The sequence below is a fragment of the Protopterus annectens genome, chromosome 10.part0 (genome assembly GCF_019279795.1).
Source record: "Protopterus annectens isolate FY-2018-M chromosome 10.part0, PAN1.0, whole genome shotgun sequence".
NCBI lineage: Eukaryota > Metazoa > Chordata > Ceratodontiformes > Protopteridae > Protopterus > Protopterus annectens.
The window spans coordinates 1,579,353,602-1,579,374,782 of NC_056744.1; the positions used below are offsets into that span (position 1 = coordinate 1,579,353,602).

General features: G+C 42.7%; 1 protein-coding gene across 1 annotated transcript in view; it reads left to right on the forward strand.

The window, feature by feature from the left end:
* SETD1A (SET domain containing 1A, histone lysine methyltransferase) overlaps positions 1-21,181 on the forward strand; it is a 1,410,167-nt gene that overhangs the window by 292,536 nt on the left and 1,096,450 nt on the right. The window contains exon 3 of the mRNA XM_044086230.1: positions 1,980-2,946. Coding sequence (XP_043942165.1) covers positions 1,980-2,946 — 967 coding nt within the window. The remainder of the gene's footprint in view (positions 1-1,979; positions 2,947-21,181) is intronic.

Sequence of the window (21,181 nt, forward strand, 5' to 3'; positions counted from 1 at the left end):
CCACTAACAAGTGCAGCTGCTTCAGTTTTAAAAAGTGGGGTTTCACCCTTTCACTTGGAAACCACTTGCTTCCAAAGGTGCTATTAAAAGTCAGATAAGACAAACTAGCTCACCTTTTTCCTCTTCTTCCAAAAGGAAGCCTCAAGTAGCTACCCACGTACCTCTGCTATGAAGGTAGCATGGGAGTGGCCTCGGCAACCTCAGATTCATGGCCATTAGATCCTGGTTAGGGGAAGCTATCTGGCCTTTACCTTTCATCTGCTCATCTGTTAGCTCAGAAGGCTCTTGGGTCAAACACTTCAAACTCAAGCTTTCACTTCCTCAACAATTATTCTCCTGGCATATGGAAGGAAGACTATGTGTGTCAGGAAGCCTCGACAGATCAATGCCTTTTTTTTTGGAAGCTAAAAGAAAAAAGAATTTTCTATTGGTGTACGAGAAAATTCGTGGCATTTCTATACCTAGTACAGTTATTGGACAAAGGTTTGTCCTTCTTAATTTGGACCCATTGCACATATTCTTTTGGAGCTCACTATGATTGTGACCCACCATTGTTCCATTAAGATTGATGAGCAGTTTCTTAGGCGCAACTATGAAATTGAGAAACCATTGTTCCTACTCTCCTTTGGACGTTGTGCATCTCAATTTGCAAAGATTATAAGACTTCAATGAGTACTTTCTCATGCTTGGCTATTCAACTTGTTGTCATGGGCTTTTGCTAGACTGCTTTTTATGTCATGCTAGACTGCTTTTCTGAGTTGCTATTACCTATGTAGAGCTTTCTTCTACTGGCTATTACTTCTAGCAGTAGGGTGTCTGACCTATATCCTTCATGGAGGTATTCTTTGATTGACTAATACTTTAAACAATTCACGGTGTATTTCTTTCCTTTATGCCCAAACCCAAGGTTTAAAGTGTGGCTTTTTTGGGAACTCTAGATGCACAAGTAATTTTAAAAATTATTTAAATAAATAAGAAAACAGTTTAGTCAGTTATTATGTTTGTTGCTTGCCTAGCTTTTTTTTAACCCGGTCAAAAGATTTTGTTTCTTTTGCATTTTTTTTAGGATTGGGTTTTGCATTTTCTTTTGTTATTCAGGATCAAGGTCAAACAATACTGCCAGGGGATGTTATTTTAAGGTGTATTTTGAGATTCCCATCATGGCAAGGCTCCCAAGGATAGTTTGGCCTCAGCAGGATCTGGTTCTACTGTGCATTCTTTCTCATTTTATTGGGGTGGCAATTCATTCCATTTTTACTTTAGCTACTTATTTTCAGCTGTTGTTCTAGCCATGTTGTCAAGCATCCTTTCTCCAAGTGTAGGGCTGCCTCCCTTTGTCTTGCTTTGCAAGGCATGCTGTAAGACTGCACTTCTTTGGTGAACTGCCAGCCTCACAGTTGTACCTGTACCATAAATTCTAATGTTAGTTAGACTGCAGTTGCTAGCTCTTCCCTCACCCCCTGTGTTTTTGGTTCGTTGTGTAATAGTGAGTTTATATTTCCTATATTTTGATATATTTTTTTATATATGTGTATATGTGTTTGGTGGTGGTTGTGTAGGTATTTATATTTTTGTCTTGATATTTTTGTCATCTAGGCAAGATCAAGATATGCTATTTTTTCATGCGGCATTTTACCCTGGCGTGCTGGCGATCAGTCTAATCGGCCTTGAAGAAAAGAGTACCCTGGTGTATCGGCGGACTGGACAGTGGACCTGACGCATCGATCGCCGTTGCAATCGCGCCCTCTCGATCTCATTTTATGGTAGGTACATGCTTTTACTGTGTGGGACTCCAACTGTGAATGGGCTGAAGCTAAGCTGCCCTTTTTTTGGGGTGGGGGGGGGGGGGCAAAAGTTTAATAAACGCATCACTTTTGTTACTTTCTTCAGGAATGGGTCAATACACAATTTGTTTCTAAGTAGTACTTTACTTTGAAGAGTTTTTCATAAATATTTTTATTTTTATTTTTTTTTTTCAGACAAGGGACTCCTGGATATTCCACTTACCTTTCAGAAACTGGATATAATTCTCGAAGACAAGAAAATAGTTTTCAGGATTCCTATTCCCGGAGACCAGGGCAACACTATTCACAAAGTACTTCTCACTACCGAAGCAATGATCAGCATTATCCTCCATATAACCAGCAGTACGAAGGGGGAGCATTTGCACATGTCCATGATGGTGGCAGAAGGTATCAACGGCACATGGAGGGGAGGACTTACCATCACCATGATGGGCCATCTTACCACCATCCAAGGGAAGAAACATCTTATCACCCTCAGGACCCATCATTTCACCACATGCTTCAGAATCGGAGTCACCATGATGAATCATCCTACCCTGTTATTCCTGTCTCAGACGGACCTCATTTTCAAAATAGTCAGGGATTCAGTCAGCAAGGAGATATGTATATTGCACAGAACTCTTTTACCACCTATCAGAGTCTGACTGAACCTGCCACATCTACGTTTCCTCTGCACTTAGAAAAAGCCTTTGAGCAACCTTCTGGAGACAAGGACTATCGAATCTTACCTGTTCACCAGGAAGCATTTGGAGCAAACAGCCTTGTACATCCAGCCCTTTTCACTCAGGAAGCAAAAGAGACATCCAGCCCTCCTGCTGCCCCTGTCAGTGAGGAGCGATCACAATCTCCAAAACCTATGCAGGTGTCACCCGCCAGGTCAGGTTCCCCAGAACCGCATTCAACCAATGAAAGTGTACCTTTTGCCCACCACAGTAGCTTGGACTCCCGAATAGAGATGCTACTAAAGGACCAGAGGTCAAAATTTTCTTTCTTGAACTCTGATACTGAGGAGGAGGAGGAGAAGGATACAGAGCAGCATGGTCCTTCCACACCCCCTCCCCCTCTACCTGCAAACTTTGAGGATGTTGCTGTGGAGTCTGGAAGAAGAAAAGGTTCTCCTACGGAGAATGGACAGGAAGGAGTAAGTTTTTAAAAGTGAATTTGCATGCATTTTTATTTTTAATTGGCTCTTGCTTGATTTTAGCAGTGCCCTTTTTTAGGGATCTACTTCTGCTCCTGCACAGCACAGATTTCTTGTACGGATCTGTCAATTTGTCATGTCTTCTCCAGAGTTACTATACTCAGAAGAGCTCGTATAGATTACTCTGTACTGTAGGAAGAAGGAGAAATTTCTCATAACCAGGATTTGTCTCAGTGTTGCAGGTCTTCGGTCAGAAAGCTACAAACCATATGCCTTCCAGCCTTTGAGCAGGTAGTACATTGTTAGTATTGCTGTTGAGTTGGATGGTGGCTACTTTTTCTGGCCATAGGGCATGCAGCTTAATTTTTCAGCTTTTTGGTGAAACGATTGTCCATACTGCCAATTGCAGCAGGCAGCTTTATGAAAGCTTCACTTTTTCTCTTGATTCAGTTCATAAGGGTTGTTACTTGTCTGTTAGCTGATGTTAACAGCTTCCTGTACTGATGTATCTGACCATCTCAGCTTAGTTCTTTCTGTTAGAAGTTGGTGCCTAAATTATTTTATCATTTCACATTGCTTGGATGTTCATGTAATTCTGTGTATGTGCTATTTAATGTTTAGTGACTGCCCTTCCTTATTCCATGGCTGTCTGCATTTATTCTATCTTTCCTGTGTATAGCTCATTGATTTCCATTTTTATACACTTTACTTGGGCTAATTGCCTCTTTTTAACCATGTCTCCCTGTTTAAATAATTTTGAATATATTAATTTCCTGTTGTCTAAAGATAACACTGGCTTGAGATACATCATCAAAGGGTGTTAACTTATTTGGCCTGTTGAGCTGTTATAAAATTTTGCATCACCCAAGTGCTTTGCTTTTTATATTCACTTGAAATTTCAGTTTCTTGTTTGCTACAGTGGTTTATCTTGTTTAATTTTAGTCATGAATACACTATAGCAGATATTCATCATTCTCACTAATATAGTAATAAGCATATTGGTTGCATCCTGCCAATGATACACCAACTGGCCATCTTCCAGAAGCTTTCATCCCCTCCCACACTGTCACTCTGTCTGCTTATAGGCCAAACCAAATTTGGAGGGATTTATGTAAACAGCCTGAGTGAGTAAAACTTTTCAGGACTTGCCGCCTCAAGGAATAACAATTGAGAGGCTTCACAGAAAATAGCAACTGGTTTCAGACTTCATTTCTTGCAGAGCAAGTCCCCATATGGGAACATTTCCACACAGAAAATATTTAAAATATCTTTGATGTAGTTTCTGAAAAAATGCTGGCAATTTTATTAATATCTGAAGTTTCTTTCAGTGACTGTTGTTTTTAGGACAGGGCTTAATGAGTACAAGGACTGTTTTTTTCTGAAAAAAAAGTACTGCTTTTGAGACATTTTAACCGAAGTGTAAACATTTAAAGCTTGGGAATTGTTCTTGTTTACATAAAACACTACATAAGTGTTTTGTGCTTGTGAATACTGTGCAGCAACTTCAGTCAACAGGCAGGTACACAACAGATGGCAGGAGAGGACTAATGAAAATTTCAGAAAGAAAGCTTTTTTTCCCTAAATAAGTCAGGTGCCCTCTTCTGAATGACGATGCCAGAATTCATAACACCCCCTCCCCTTCTCCCCTTCCCCAGCATCTCTTTCAGAGGTACTAGCTGTAAATTCTCCAGTTTGGCAACTGATTGTTTCAAACAAATGAGTTTTGAAGGTGATTCATGCAGGTTACAGAAGGTGGTGGTGAAGAACCCCCTTCTTTCAGGGGAATCCTCCACTTTCACCCAGTCCTCCAGTGCTCCAGCACATTAGAGATGGGAGTTGGAGCATGATGTCCTTCTGTTCTCATGTTGCAGTATTCATCACAGTAGGGTGGTTGCTGCCTCTGCAGCACTGGACATCAGGCCAGTATATCAAAGTCTTTGGAGCGGGGGGGATTTATGACGTCTGAGGTCAGAGCAATAAACCAACATAGGCTGTAAAAGTGCCGTCTGCACGTTCCCCCTTCAGAATACATCCTGTGCCATTTGTAGATCTTTTGTGCCCAAGACTCACCGCAGCCATCTGGCCACGCTGAAATTGTATTTAGAAAATCAGACTTTGGCGTCTCATGTTAGATGTCCTTCAAGGATGCATCTGCAGTCCTTACAAATGGGTTGTCCTGTCGTATAGCTGCAGTTAATCGGGTATAAAGGCATCAGCCGGCGCCATTTTCCTCAGTCTTTCTTGCCGCGGTCAGATCCAGAAATACTACTTCAAAGACTTCTAAAGCTAATTAAGACTCTTTCTTGCCTCAGCCGATGTCAGAGAAAGTGAATAACTGTTTATCTTGTGGGAAACAAATACCTCATAAAGATTTCCACCCTACTGTATACATTGCTTAGGCCCAGAGCAGCTTGTCTAGTCTGTCGGAGTTTGCTGAACAAATTCTGATTTTGAACCAAGCGTTCTTTCTCCAGCCGAAACCATGCCTTCTACCGAGGCCTCCTCTAACCTGGTAGAATCTGCTTCTGAAATCCAGCCTTCTGTTGCGGTTTCTCAGGAATTATCAGACACACTGGATATTTCAAGAGCTGCTAGGCCTCCTGCAGCCATGTCTATTAAGGCCTTTGCCAGGGCTAAAGCAGCCAAAGCTTCAAAATCTGTGCCTGCCAAACACAGGCCCAGCACTAGCTCTCATATGCTATCTTTGGCTGAGGATTTAAGATCCCAGCCTCATCCAGACAGGTCCTCTCCTACCTCCAGAAAAGAGACCTAGAGCAGAGCCCCTGAACCAGTATCCACTGATGGTTCCTCTGATGAATCAGAACATACAGACCTTCCTGAGGCTTCTTATTCTCCAGACTCTGATGCTGAAGAGTCCATTCCTTCAGCCTCTCCACCTGAGGAATTTTCCTTTGGGGAAACCTTGCATGCTATGAGGGAACAATTTCAGTGGCAGGGACAAGATTTCTCAGACTCCAAAAAGGCTTAGAACCTTTCTACATTTGCCACAACATAGGCCTTTAGCTATACCTCCAGTTCTTTCTGTTGTAGATGATGCATTTAATGATGCTTGCACTGCCCCTGATTCATTACCTCCGACACTCATCACCATTTATACAAGACTCCTTTTGCAGATCCAGAGACCATCTGAAAGGGAATCCAGGTCCTTAGAGAGATGGGGTAAAAAAGTTTACACTTCTGCTACCTTGTCAGCTAGGGCTTTGAACTGCCAATTTCATATGATTCAATATCAAGAGTTTATGCTTGACCAGTTAACTAAAAAGCTTTCCTCTGAAGAATCTTTAGATAAAAATATGTTCAGGAAATGGTACATAACATACAGCAGGTTAGTAACCATTCTTTAAAATGTGGCTATGATGCACTGGAGGCTTCCTTTAGATCAGCCATGACTGGCACAGTTATCAGGAGACATGCATGGTTGAAAGAACAGGCATTACCAGACCATGTCAAATCAAAGCTTTTGGATGCACCCATGGACAAGGTCAATTTATTTGAAAAGATGGAAGAGAAGAATCTGTACAAACGGTGAAAGATTTCTTACAGGTTCAACCTCCAAGGTTTAACAGGAACTGGCCATCCAAGAATTGGTCCTTTCCGACTCCTCTAAGGCTCAGAGAGGCAGGAATAGGCATTCAAGAGGCAGAAACCAATCCAGGGTGCCATGGCAAGGTAACAACCAGCGAGGCACGGACACAGCCACCACCACTACAACAACTCAATCACAGTGACTTGATAGTGGGGAACAACTAGAAGCACCCAAACTAACCTTATTCTCAAAAACTGGCATTGCATCACAAGGGAAAAATGGATTTTGCAAACTATAGACCAAGGTTACAGGTTCCATTTCCATACTCTACCAGGGAAGAGAGGAATGCCAAACCTACCACCTACTCAAAGGACAGAAGCTCTAAAACAAATATCTCAGCTATTGAGGATGAGAGCTGTGGAAAAGGTACCATCTATGGAGCAAGGAAAGGGATTTTACTCCAGACTCTTCCTGGTACCAAGAAAAGAAACAAATGGAGACCCATTCTAGACCTGTCCGCTTTAAACACATTCCTTATTGTTCCAAAATTCAAAATGCTGACCCTACAGCAGCTTCTTCCCATGCTGGGCAAGGAGTCTTGGCTGGTAACTCTAGATCTCAAGGAGGCATACCTGCCCATAAGACCAATTTGCAGAAGATACCTCAGATTTCTTGCAGGATCAGAGCATTATCAATTTTCAGCATTGCCCTTTGGCTTATCTACTGCCCAGAGTGTTCACGAAATGCCTGGCATCAGTAATTGCTCATTGCAGACTTCAGGGAATCCAAATTTATCCCTACCTGGACGACTGCCTGATACAAGCGGACAACAAAAGCAAGCTAGCAGAAGACTTACAAAGAGTCATTTACCTGCTGCAAGCCTTGGGATATACAGTCAATATAAAAGTCAAGGCTGATTCCATCCCAAAGAATAACCTTCTGGGTGCAGAGCTGGACACATCAAAACAAATGGCATTCCTAACTGCAGAAAAGAAAGAGCAACTACCTCTCTACTTTGGCATTAACAAAGCAGAACCACCTAACTGCAAGAAAAGTACTGCAAGCTCTAGGCTTCATGGCATCCTGCATAATTCTGGTCCCTCATGCCAGACTGCATATGAGAAAGCTTCAGTGGTACCTAAGGAATTTGTGGTCCCAACACAAGCACAGCCTAGAAACCAAAATCCCAATAATCCCATGCCTGAAACAAGAGTTCCTATGGTGGGCTCAGGCCTGTCAATCAAACACAGGATTGCCCTTCTGCAACAGCCAACCAAGCCAAACCATCACGACAGATGCCTCAGACACATGCAGGGCAAGTGCATACAAGGCTTATGGACTCAAGACCAGCTGCCTACACATAAATCTAAAGGAAATGCTGGCAGTAAAATTGGCAATCCAGACATTCAGACCATTTCTCCAAGAAGGTCAGTTGATAATAAGGACAGACAACACCACAGTTATGTGGTACATCAACAAACAGGAGGCACCCATTCATATCCTCTGTGCCGCTGGCACTGGACCTATGGGATGTGGCCCTGAGCTACAACATTCAGTTACAAGCAAAAAGAAAACATTCTAGCAGACATATTAAGAACAACCACAGATGAATGGATGCTTCATCCGACATCTTCAAAGCTATCGGAATGGGGATTACCACAAATAGACTTGTTTGCATCCCCATTCAATCACCAGCTAAAGAAATTCTGCACAAGGACCCACTTGCTTGGAAGGTGGACTCCTATCTTTCAGTTGGAAAACCTGACAGCATATTTCCACCACTTCCTTTGATGCACAAGGTGCTTCTGAAGATCAAAGAGGACAGGATCATTCTGATAGCTCCAGACTGGCCAAGACAACATTGGTACCCATTGCTGAGGAGCATGTCTCGAACAAATATGGACACTACCCTGATCCCATTACTGTTAACACAGAACAACTACAACATCCTGCATCCAAACCTGAAAACTCTGCAGCTAACTGCCTGGAACATTACATAACAGCAGTTAACCCAAATTTATCCCAAAGGGTTAAAGACATAATCCTGAGGCTGACCTTCAACAAGAAAGAATTATGCAGCAAAATGGAAAAGATATCTCATTTGGACTACTGCAAAGGGAGAAGATGTGACTCTGGTAAACATGGCCAACATCCTGGAGTACTTGGCAGAGCTCTTCCACACAGGCCTGTCCTATTCTTCCATCAAGATACATGCATCAGCTATTTCAGCACAATACAGCTTGGATCCTCCTGTCTTCTCTCATCCCCTGCTCAGACAGTTTCTGAGAGGAATTAAAAATGTAAAACCTCCCAGGAAACCACCATGCCAGCATGGGACTTGAACTTTGTGCTAGAAAAATTGACACTTCCTCCTTTCGAGCCAGCAGCAACTGCAGAATTACAATACTTATCCTGGAAGACTGCTTTCCTGCTGGCAATAACTTCAGCAAGAAGGGTCTCTGAACTACAGGCATTAATGGCAGTGCAACCCTTCCTGATCTTCCATCAAGATAGTGTCCATGAGAACAAATCCTACATTTATGCCTAAGGTGGTATCCAGAGTGTCATTAAATCAGGCTATCCACCTACCTACATTCTTCCCAAACCCACAGAACAGGGGAGAAAGACTTTTGCATACCTTGGATGTACACAGGCAGTTACGCTACTACCTGGACAGGACTAAGTCCAATAGAAAAACTGACCAGCTTCTTATGCCACAGGAAAGGAAGGAAACAGACAATCTCCAAATGGATAGGAAATTGCATAAGATTTTGTTACTCCTACCATGGAAAGAAAACTCCAGAGAACATCAGGCCTCACTCCACAAGGGCTACAGCCACTACCACAGCTTTCGCTACCAAGGACATTATAGAGGCTGCTACTTGGACCTCCATACATTTGCCAAGCATTACAATTTACCTTTATACTCTAGATCCCGGCAGGTTTTGCCACTGCTGTTTTGCAAGGGATCCTAGCTACACCATAATCTACTCTTTCCTCCTCCCCTGTTTAGCTATGGTATTCTACCGACTGCAGATGCATCCTTGAAGGACATAGTACAGTTTTGTACCTACCATAAATGTAGATGTCCGATAGGAATGCATCTGCAGTCACCACCTTCCCTCTGAGGTACTCCTAGGGTATTTGCCAGCCTTCAGCTAGCTTTGGGGGTCTATTATGGTGTATTTGTTTGTATATATGTACATACATGCTTATTTTTGTGTTTGTTTCTACTATTTGGAATCATTGGCATTTATCCAAATTTAGCCTTCCAAGAGGGCACCTGGCATCTGGGGCAAGAAACACTGAGGGATGCCTTTATACCCGATTAACTGCAGCTATGACGTTGGGTGAAGTGCGACACAAGCCGAGGCCAGACACAGACTTTGGCTGCCTGACGACAGGACAACCCATTTGTAAGGACTGCAGATGCATTCCTATCAGACATCTACATTTATGGTAGGTACAAAACTGTACTGTATGGAGGGTGGGGTAGGCACGCCTGACCAGCTGCATTGGAAGAAGGCCAAAAAAGTTAGGCCCGATTCCCACACTGAGCTTCAGGCATCCGGTGAGACTCTTGAGGCAGATGAAAGTCCAGAATGTCTCCGTTTCTCAACCTGTCCCAGGAACCCCTGTGGAAGCCAGGTTGGAGGAAACCATGAGTATGTCCGCTGAGGTAGACCAGCCATCAGCTCCTGATGGCAAAGGGGAACCATGGCTCGTGGAGTCAGAGGGGCCTACTTGTACCCTCCCATTGTCCCAGACGGCGGCGTCTAAATATACACAGCCCTCCAATCCTCTGAAGAGGAAACCAAAGTTAAAACATTCAGAACTGGATGGGAAGTTTTCTCCCAGACCCTTTTCAGGGCATTCCAGTACCTGCAAACTAAGTTACCACAACCTGCTACCCCTCCACTACAGGCCTTAGAGGTATCCGAGGAAGAATATTCCTCCTCTGAGGAATCCTTGATGTACTGCTCACAGATTGATTCACCTAAAGATTTTATCACTCCTATTGAAGAGGATCTCATCACTCCTAAGTTTCTAGAAGAATTTACCTTTGGAGATACTGTCTCCCTCCTGAAGGAACATTTTAATGGCAGGCCTCAGATGTTTCTGACACAAAGAAGAGGTACTTTGATTTGCTACAAATGGAACAGCCCTCCTCTTCTGCTGTACCTTTCTTACTTCTGGCCTTTCAGGATGCCTTTCTGGCTGCTTCACAGGCCCGTAATTCCCAACCCCCAACTTCAAAATGTCCAGACAGATTCTACAAAGTACCTCAGGACACTCAATTTCTGTTTAACCCCACCCTGCAGATCCAGCAGTTATTGCAGTTTCTGCTGATAAATCCTCTAGACCGCTACCTTCATCTGTCCAAGGACATTAATTACCAAACCCACAAGGCTAGGTTTGTCTTGGACACCCTCTCCAACGCCTCATATCTCCTTTCTGATGTACCAGATTCACCAGCTAAGACCCAACTTAGCATCCTCCTCTAGACAGCATCTCAGGTGACTAGGCACGCCATCAAGTGCAGCTATGATGCTGTGGATGCTTCCTCAAAATCTGCAGCATCGGGCTCTGTTCTGAGGAGATACTCCTGGGTGAGACTACAGCCCCTACCATGAATGTGCAAACCAAACTGTTAGATGCACCTCTTGATAACAAGGCCCTCTTTGACCAAGCTTCAGCAGAAGTCTTCACATCGCTTAAAGAAAAGGGAAAGGAAGTACAAAATCTGAAGCATTTACTGGCGTCACCTATACCCAGGTATCACAGGAATTATCCACAAAGGACTTCCTTTGCTAGGAGGCAGTCTTTCCCATTCTGCTCCACCACAGACAAAGGGACGAAGGCAAGGGAGGAAAAACTCCACTCCTAGATTCCCTTCCACACCTTCTTCCACTACCTTTCAGAGTCTGTCTGACTAAGCCAGACCACCTCCACTGTGACTTAAAACCTCTACATCCCAACACACCTCTCTTCCTTCATCTCACCTTTTCCCTACCCTCCTGGCAGAAGATCACATAAGAAAACTGGGTCCTCTCCATCATTCAGAGAGGTTATTTTATTTTCCCACCATTCTCCAGCAATTACAGGCTCAAGGCACCATAGAAGGGATACCTACTCAACAAATAAACGGGTTTTTATTCAAGAATGTTTCTGGTACCAAGGAAAGATGGCCCTTGGAGACCAATTCTAGATTTATCTGTTTTCAACCTTTTTCTCAAGGTACCCGCATTCAAAATGTTATGCTGTGGTGGTGCAGCGGTAGCGTTGTTGCCTCACAGCAAGAGGTTCTCCTGTTCGATTCTCGGCTGGAGTGCCTTCTGTGTGGAGTCTGCATGTCCTCCCAGCAGTTGAGTGGCCTCCGAAAGACATGTGTGAATGGGCGTGCCTTCGCTGAAGGTTGGGCGTTGGGCTGGCAACTCGGCACCATAAAAATCTACTGCCATTCATTAGCGGACTGGAGTTCCTCCGTGGTGACCCCTAACTGGGAAAAGCCAAAAAGGCAAACAAAACCCGCATTCAAAATGCTCACTTTACATTTACTGTTACCCCTCATTCCAAACCAGGCCTTTATGGTAGCTCTGGATTTGAAGGACGCCTACCTACACATTCCTGTACACCCAAACTACAGGAAATTCCTACACTTTTCAGTAGGTTCCTTGCATTTTCAATTTTCTGGATTACCCTTTGGGCTCTCCACAGCACCTTGAGTTTTTACAAAGTGCGTAGACCCAGTGATTGCTCACTGCAGAACTCAGGGTATTCAAATATACCCATACCTAGACGACCTGTTAATTCTTCATCAGGACCATCAAACACTCCACCACCACCTACAAAAGGTGACCCACTACCCTAGCACAGTTAGGATTCATTGTAAACACCTATAAAAAACAAAAACGGCAGCTCAAAGTAGGATCCAGCACACAATTTAGTGGCAAGTGCTTTCGAATGGTAAAACCAGCCTTCTTCAGACAATTTCAAAAAATTCATTGGCCCGTTTTATATACTCCATATAATTGAATAATTAAACAATATTCACACACAATTTATAATGTGAATAACATAAGATTCACCTATTTCATATCCTCATTTTTAACACACTAGAAACAGAAATGGTCTCATTCAAACATGGTAAAACAGAAGCATTAAGGAAAATTTGCCACCAATATTCTTTGTTTTCTAACATAACCTTCCAAGGGCCCCCCTGGGACTCATTTTAACTTGCTCTAAAATAATAAAAGCAAAAAAGTGATTGCTAAACCGTTGTATATGTCTTTATAGAGTTCTACTCAGTTGCTTACCGCCTACTCAGAGGCGATCTGTGCCTGACGTATAAAGCCATGTCCAACCCAGAATTAATGGACATGCTCCACCTCAGGAAATCCAAATCCCTTAGAGCTACACACTCCAGGGACTTAAACCTCAGCACAGAAATAAATAGGACATGCTAGAGGGACACTCTGGAACAAAATCCCAATCCATGTTAGGCAGAGCCCCTTAATGACCCTCTTCAAGAGAAATCTTGACGAGTGGATGGGAGATTGTAGGTTTACCCCTGGGATCTCTTCTGTGTCCCTACTAGACGGAGGCGCACAGTAAACTAACCTTAAAAGGGCTATCTTCTGTGACCTACTATACAGAGGCACAGTCAACTAATCTAAAAGAGTGGTGAAAGCCAAACACACTCTGGCTAGGCTTATAAATGCCCTAGGGCAGATAGCCTAGTATCAACCTATGAACCTATTAGTTTTTTTTACATCTAGATATTTCATATAAATGCTCATAAATACGTTGTTTTAATTTTCATTCTGTTTTGCCTATATAATAGGCAGAACAGTCCAAACATTTAGCAGCATATACAGCTCCTTTGGACTCACAATTTTAATAACCATGTATGGTAATAATTTTATCACCTAGTTGAATTTCTTCATAAATTTTACAATATATGCAGGACCCACACTTCCTCATCATTCTCTTAAGTTTTATTTTACTAACTGCAAGGGTGTCACACCAATCTTTTAAACTAGTGTTCTTTCTATATACTACTTTAGGGGTAGTGCCCAAAATATTGCTCACCTTCCCATCACTTAAAATAAATGACCAGTTTTTCCATAATATCTGCCATGTTTCACTATCATTAGGAAAAAGTCGTGACAAAAGCTAAATTCCCATTTTGGACATTCATATTAATAATAGGACCACTATTAACTTCAATATTCACATTTTCCAGGATGTTAGACTCTACTACCCTTCTCTCCCTCAAGTTCATATTCACATTCATTGGAACATGGGTTTCTAAAAGTGGGGTAAAAATCCCAGATTCTCTTTTATTAAACACCTCAAGGGTTATAGCCTCCACCTTTTCTTTAGGGTAGTCTCAATTGATGAACATTTGTCCTATAAAATGACATTCATCAATGAAATCATCCATTAAAGTGACCATCCTTGGAGCTTTTGTCCATTTGTCCTTTTTGTCACCCCCCCATCTTAACATTATAGGAGTGATTAGTAGAAAAGTGCAAAAATGTATTCGAGTAAGTCTTCTTCCTGTATATATTAGCTTTCAAACACCCCCTTAAATTATCCTTTGTTAACAGAACATCCAAATATGATGTACTGTTTTCATCAACCTGATATGAAAATTGCAAAAATTCAGTAGCTGTATTAAGATAGTCCATAAAACTAGGTATGACATATTTGGGACCATCTCATACAAAAAATAAATCATCTAAAAAACGAGTGTACATTTTAATGTACGTCATAAAAGGTGAATTAAATATTTAACTTCCCACATGGCCATAACCACATTAGCATAAAGGGGCCCAAAGGTAACCCCATTGCTACCCCCTTCACTTGTTTAAAATAAAGGCCATCATAAAATATAATATTACACAACACTACCTCCAATAAATGTGACAGTACATTCATTTTGTCCTAATAGGCATAATCTCCGTAAAAGAATCTGTGAACCACTCAATTCCAAGCATGTGAGGAATACAAGAGTACAAATCTTTAACGTCAACAGTTAAAAACACAAAATTATATAAATTGTTACTGTCCTTCCCCAATTTGTTACATTTAGATAAAAAAATCCCACGAGTCCCAACGTAAATATTCAAGCTTACCCAAGTTATTACCTGCCAGTCTACATATCTTGTAGTCTTTGACTGCCCACATTGACAATAGGGCTTAAAGGTGGATTATTCAAATCCTTGTGGATCTTGCGTATACCGAATATGGCAGCCACTCTAGAAAATTCAACATACATAAATGCAAAATCTTCTGGAGTAATCTGACACTGAGTCACCATATCCTGTAAAAAAAATAATCAAAGTTTTTATATTAAATATTTAGTTCATTTAAAGATGCTTCCACGTAATTATCATTAAAAAGTAACTGTAACATAAACTGATTGTAATCAACGTGGTTCATTACCAATAAATCACCGCCCTTGTCAGGCTCCATGAATCTCAAGTCACCCGTATATTTTTATTTACACAATAAGGACTGTTCAGTTGTAACGTTAAACAGTGGGTTACAACATGGCATATTCAACATGCATCTAAATCCACTCACACATTTGCTCAAATGCCCTTCAAGTGGGGTGCAAACTTGGATTAAAAGTACTTGGCAGTTTCAGTTGATTAACAACATTTATATCTTGAAACACTAAGGCCAAATGTAGCCTCCTTGTATATAATTTCAAATCATTTATAAGTTCTGTGGTAGTAGCCCTCCTTGTAGGAACAAAAGTCAACCCTTTACTAAAAATCTCTGCATGTACTGAATTCAGCTCAAAACAGTTGTAATTATAAATATTAACATTCCCAGCATTGTTTTGAACCAGTTAGTAAGAATGAACCAAATTGTCTTTTAAGTTGCCTACCAGTTCTGGCGAGAATTTGGCCTGGAAAAGGAGCCTGATTACACTGCTACAGTCATTACACTTGGGTTATCCTGCCGTCATGCAGTCCCGCAGTCGGCCAGAGTTCCAAAGTCTTGGTCCGGTGTCGGTTGCTGTTGCTTCTTCCCTGACGTCAGTGCGCCAGGGGTATATACGATGCATCCAATGCCATTTTCTTCAGTCTTTCTTGCCGCGCAGTGCCCGAAGCAGAAGCAGTTCGCAAGTGCCAGTTGGCCGACTGCTGAGACTTTCGAAGTCGAATTTCAGATCCAAAGTCTTCAATAAAGCTAAGTACCCCGTTGGGGAAACTTTTTTCTTGCCTCAGACTGATGTCAGAAAAAGTTAATAATTGTAGTTATTGTGGGAAGCAAATACCTCATAAGGACTTCCACTCTTACTGTATTCCATGCCTATGCCCTTATCACGACGTCACTAGTTGTCGGTTTTGTGCTAGATTTAACAAACACAGTATAAAAAGACGTTTTGATTTTGCTTTGCACTACTTTGGCCGAAGGTTCAATTATACTATGCAGTCGGATCAACCGACGACTGCAATACCGAAAAACGCAAAGACAAGGATAAAGACAGGCATCCGAGTTCCAAAACAGACAACAAAACCTCTTCTAGGCCAGTCGCCGGTTCACCAGTTCTCAGTGAGGTGCTTTCGCTGCCCCTGACACCCGCTACCTCAGAGCCACAGGCCGCCTCCGACTCCCACGTGGAGACAACTAGGCCTCTGGAAACTCAAGGTATTGGGCCTACGGAAACTAATCCCTCAGATGGGTCCGGAGCCACTGAGCAGGCATCGGCTTCTGAGGGTGTTTTCAGACCTTCGCAACGTACCATTAAAGCAACAGCCAAGACAAAAGTACCATTAAAAACAAAGAAGCAAGTTCAGCATTCTCCTGGACAGTCCTCCATGCCTAAGAAACAGATGCTTAAAGGGGCCGAGGACCTCATTACTCTTATCAGGGGTTCCCGTCCCCCTCCGGAGAAAAGGCCTAGGCAGGATACAGACAATGATTCCTCTGATCAGGTTTCCATTTCCTCTGAATCCTCTTCAGACCAGGGATACTCTCTACCCCCATATGAGGACTCTGATGCTGAAGAATCTATCCCTTCAGCCTCTCCTCCTGAGGATTATTCTTTTGGGGAAACTTTACATACTATGAGGGAGCATTTCCATTGGGAAAGCCAGGATTACTCAGAATCCAAGAAAAGGCCCAAGGATTTCCTTTTATTGCCTCAGCACAGGCCCCTGGCTATTCCGCCTGTGCTAGATATTGTGGATGATGTGTTCTCAGAATCCAGCTTATCTCCTGATTCTTTGCCCCCTGCACCAACCAAGCCAGATAGGTATTATAGAGTCCCTGACTCTCACAAGTTTCTTTATAAAAACCCTTCTGCTGATCCAGAAACTATTTCCGAGGGTCCAAAAGGGGTTAAGGCTTCCATTGAAAAAAATCCAGTACCCTCTGACAGAGATTCCAGAACTTTGGATAGATGGGGAAAGAAAGTATACACTTCTGCAACTTTAGCAGTAAGGGCTTTAAATTGTCAGTTTCACATGCTTAAGTACCAACATTATTTAATGGCTCAGTTAAAACAGAAAATGCTTGCAAGCTCAGAAGCTCCTGATTGCAAAGAAATGCAGGATTTATTGCATGCAGTTAAACAGGTGGGAAAACATACTCTGCAATGTGGTTTTGATTCTTTAGAGGCCTCTTGTAGAGACGCAGTTACAGGATCTGTGATTCGAAGACATACTTGGTTAAAAGAACAGAGTTTACCTGATCATGTTAAGGCAAAATTATTGGATGCTCCTTTACAGCATGATACCTTGTTTGGTGTTAAGGCAGAAGAGGTGTTAAAGAAAATGGAAGATAAAGCTAAATCTATGCAAACAGTCAAGGATTTCTTGCAGGTACAGCCACCTCGATTTAGCAGAAATTGGCCAACAAAGAATTGGTCCTTTCCAGTGTCAGACAGGCCACAGAGAGGCAGATACAGATGCCCAAGAGGCAGATCTCAACCCAAGGCTCAAACAGACAATGACAGTGGGGCACCTCAACCCCAAAAGGAGGTGAGGACAAGTCTCAACCTTACAGGAAACGGTCACAATGACTTTCCCCTTCTTACGCCAAGCAATTCCCTTTTGGAAGCCCCCTTAGGGGGAAAACTAGCACTTTTTTCCTCAAAACTGACAAACAATCACCCAAGACAAATGGGTTCTGAATATTGTGTCTCAAGGTTACAGATTCCACTTTCATACTTTACCAAGGCTAAAAGGAATGCCAGACCTGCCACAAAATCAGTGGGCAGAGGCACAAAAACAAATTTCAGCCCTCATGGATATGAGAGCTATTCAAAAAGTACCACAACAGGAACAAGGACAAGGATTTTATTCAAGACTCTTCCTGGTCCCCAGAAAGGACAAGGCCTGGAGTCCCATACTAGACCTTTCAATTCTAAATACTTACTTGGATATTCCGAAATTCAAAATGTTGACATTACAGCAGCTTCTACCCATGCTGGGCAAGAAGGCTTGGCTTGTTACTCTGGACCTCAAAGAGGCATACCTGCCATGTCCCTATCAGACAAAATTGCAGAAGATACCTCAGATTCAAAGCTGGTACAATGCGCTACCAATTCTGTGCACTGCCTTTGACTTATCTACTGTGCTTGGGGTCTTCACAAAGTGCCTGGCACCAGTAATTGCATTTTGCAGACAAAAAGGAATTCAAATATATCCATAACTGGACGACTGCCTCATTCAAGCAGAGACAAAGGACATTCTTCTACAGCATTTGGCGTTGTAAAAAGGTTGCTAATTTCTCTAGGGTACACCGTAAACGAAAAGAAGTTAAAACTAGTGCCCTCACAACAAATTATATTCCTGGGTGCCATCTTAAATACAACGACCCAGATGGCTTACCTCACGCCAGACAAGTTCAACTAACTCAGTATTTTCAATTACTGGCAAAAAGTCCCATCTCCCTGCAAGAAGAATTCTGCAGGCCCTGGGATTCATGGCATCCTGCATACTACTACTACTACCATATGCCAGACTGCATATGAGGAAATTACAATGGTACCTAAAAAGTGTTTGGACTCAACACTCTCACAGTTTAGAAGCAGTAATACCAATGATTCCCTGCCTACAACAGGAGTTTCGATGGTGGGCACTGGCATGTCACCTAAACAAGGATCAGCCCTTAACCCTACCCACAGCCAGGCAGACTCTAACAACAGATGCTTCGGATTACGCCTGGGGAGCACACATGGCAGGAAAATGCATTCAGGGCAAGGGGACCACAGACCAGATGTATCTTCACATCAATCAAAAAGAGATGTTGGCTGTTCAAAATGCCCTAACAGCTTTCAAGGACCTTCTGCATCCAGGGCAACTATTATTAAAGACAGACAACACCACAGTAATGTGGTACATAAACAAGCACGGGGGCACTCATTCTTATCCTCTATGCAGGCAAGCCATGACCTTGTGGAATACAGCTCTAACTTATCAAGTTCATCTCCAAGCACAATTCCTGCCATAAAAGAAAAATACTCTGGCAGACTATCTAAGCAGAAATATCATGGACCGTCACGAATGGAAATTGAATCCACAAATCTTCAGCATGGTAATGCAAAAATGGGGATGCCCAGACATAGATCTTGCCTCCCCACTGAATTACCAACTACAAAAATTCTGCACAATGACTTATCACAAACAAGCATGGAAAGTGAATGCTCTTTTGTTCAGCTGGAAAAACCTAAAAGTTTATGCCTTCCCGCCACTGCCTCTCCTTTCAAAGGTACTCCTAAAAGCCAGACAAGAAAAACCACAGATGATCCTGATTGCTCCAGACTGGCCACGCCAGCACTGGTACCCTATCTTAAGGAACTTAGCTCAAGGCCCACCTTGGATTTTGCCTCAAATTCCACACCTTCTGACTCAACAAAACAATCGGATCCTGCACGGTCAGCTCAAAACCCTAAACCTGGCTGCATGGCAGATTCATTAGTCAAACAGGCAACACCTCTCTCTAAAGCTGTTATGGATGTCATTTTGGAGGCCAGGAGGCCTAGCACCAGGAAAGCTTACTCAGAAAAATGGAAGAGATTCTGCGCCTGGAACCAGGCTCAAAGCCTTGACCCTCTTGTTCCAAACATTCCTCAGATTTTACAATACTTCACTGAGATGCTGGACAGAGGCCTATCCTTCTCATCAATTAAGATCCACGCCTCTGCCATTTCACACATTACAACATGGATCGTCCTTTATTCTCTCATCCCTTGCTAAAGCAGTACCTCAGAGGGGCTGAAAACATAAGACTGCCCCGGAGACCACCAACACCAATTTGGGACCTCAATTTTGTTTTGGAAAAACTGACCCTACCACCTTTTGAGCCAGCCAATACAGCCAATCTAAAATTTTTATCATGGAAAACAGCTTTGCTCCTAGCAGTAACTTCAGCACGAAGAGTCTCAGAGCTACAGGCATTAATGGCAGTGGAACCTTTTATAATTTTTCATCAGGACAGGGTTTCTTTAAGGACATACCCTACCTTTATACCAAAGGTGGTATCTAGTGTGGCTTTTAACCAAACCATCCATTTGCCAACTTTTTATCCAAACCCCCAGAATAAAGGGGAGAAACTTTTGCATTCTTTGGACATACACAGGCAGCTACGCTTCTACTTGGACAAAACAAAAGCTTTCAGGAAAACTGAGCAACTCTGTGTAGCATATGCTGCAGGATCACAGGGCAAGGCTATCTCAAAGCAGACTTTATCCAAATGGATAGGACACTGTATTTGTTACTGCTACACACAGCATAGAAAATCAGTCCCAAATAACATTAGGCCACATTCCACCAGGGCAACAGCCACTTCAACAGCCTTTCTCAGAGGAGTACCTACTAAGGAAATTTTGGAGGCTGCAACTTGGAATTCAGTGCACACCTTTACCAAGCATTACCACCTGCCTCTTTACTCTAAATCCAGAGCAGGATTTGCCACTGCAGTTCTGCAGGGCCTCATAGCCAATCCTAACTCTTTATAGACCAGCCACCCAACCTTAGCTTTGGGATTCTACCCAAGTGTAATGACTGCAGCAGTGTAACACGATGAACATAGTACAGTTTTGTACCTACCATAAATGTAGATGTTAGAGTGTTCACACTGCTGCAGTCCAGATTACCCTCTCTCTATCCCCTCTAAACTAACTGGACTTATCTATACCTTTCTATCCTATACAGCCTTTGTGGTGTATTTGCTTGTAACTGAAGGTATTGTTCTTATTTTATATGTATATTTTTTATTAGCAATATGTATTGCCTACCTACTTGGGGGCACCTGGCATCTGGGGCAAGAAAAACTGAAGAAAATGGCGTCGGCTGCATCTTATATACCCCTGGCGCACTGACGTCAAGGAAGAAGCGACAGCAACTGACGCCGGACCAAGACTTTGGAACTCTGGCCGACTGCGGGACCGCGTGACGGCAGGATAAACCCAAGTGTAATGACTGCAGCAGTGTGAACACTCGAACATCTACATTTATAGTAGGTACAAAACTGTACTTTCTCTGCTTCCTGGTCTGGTACATCCCATAATTCACATAATCCCAGCTGGAAGGGTTGCCCCTCTTGTTCTGAATCCTGTCGGAATGATGCACACTGCTGTGTTGTAAAGGGAGCTGGTTTGAATATCAGGACCAATATCACTTCTCTCCGATACACCATTACTATCAGTCACTGCTGTTTCAC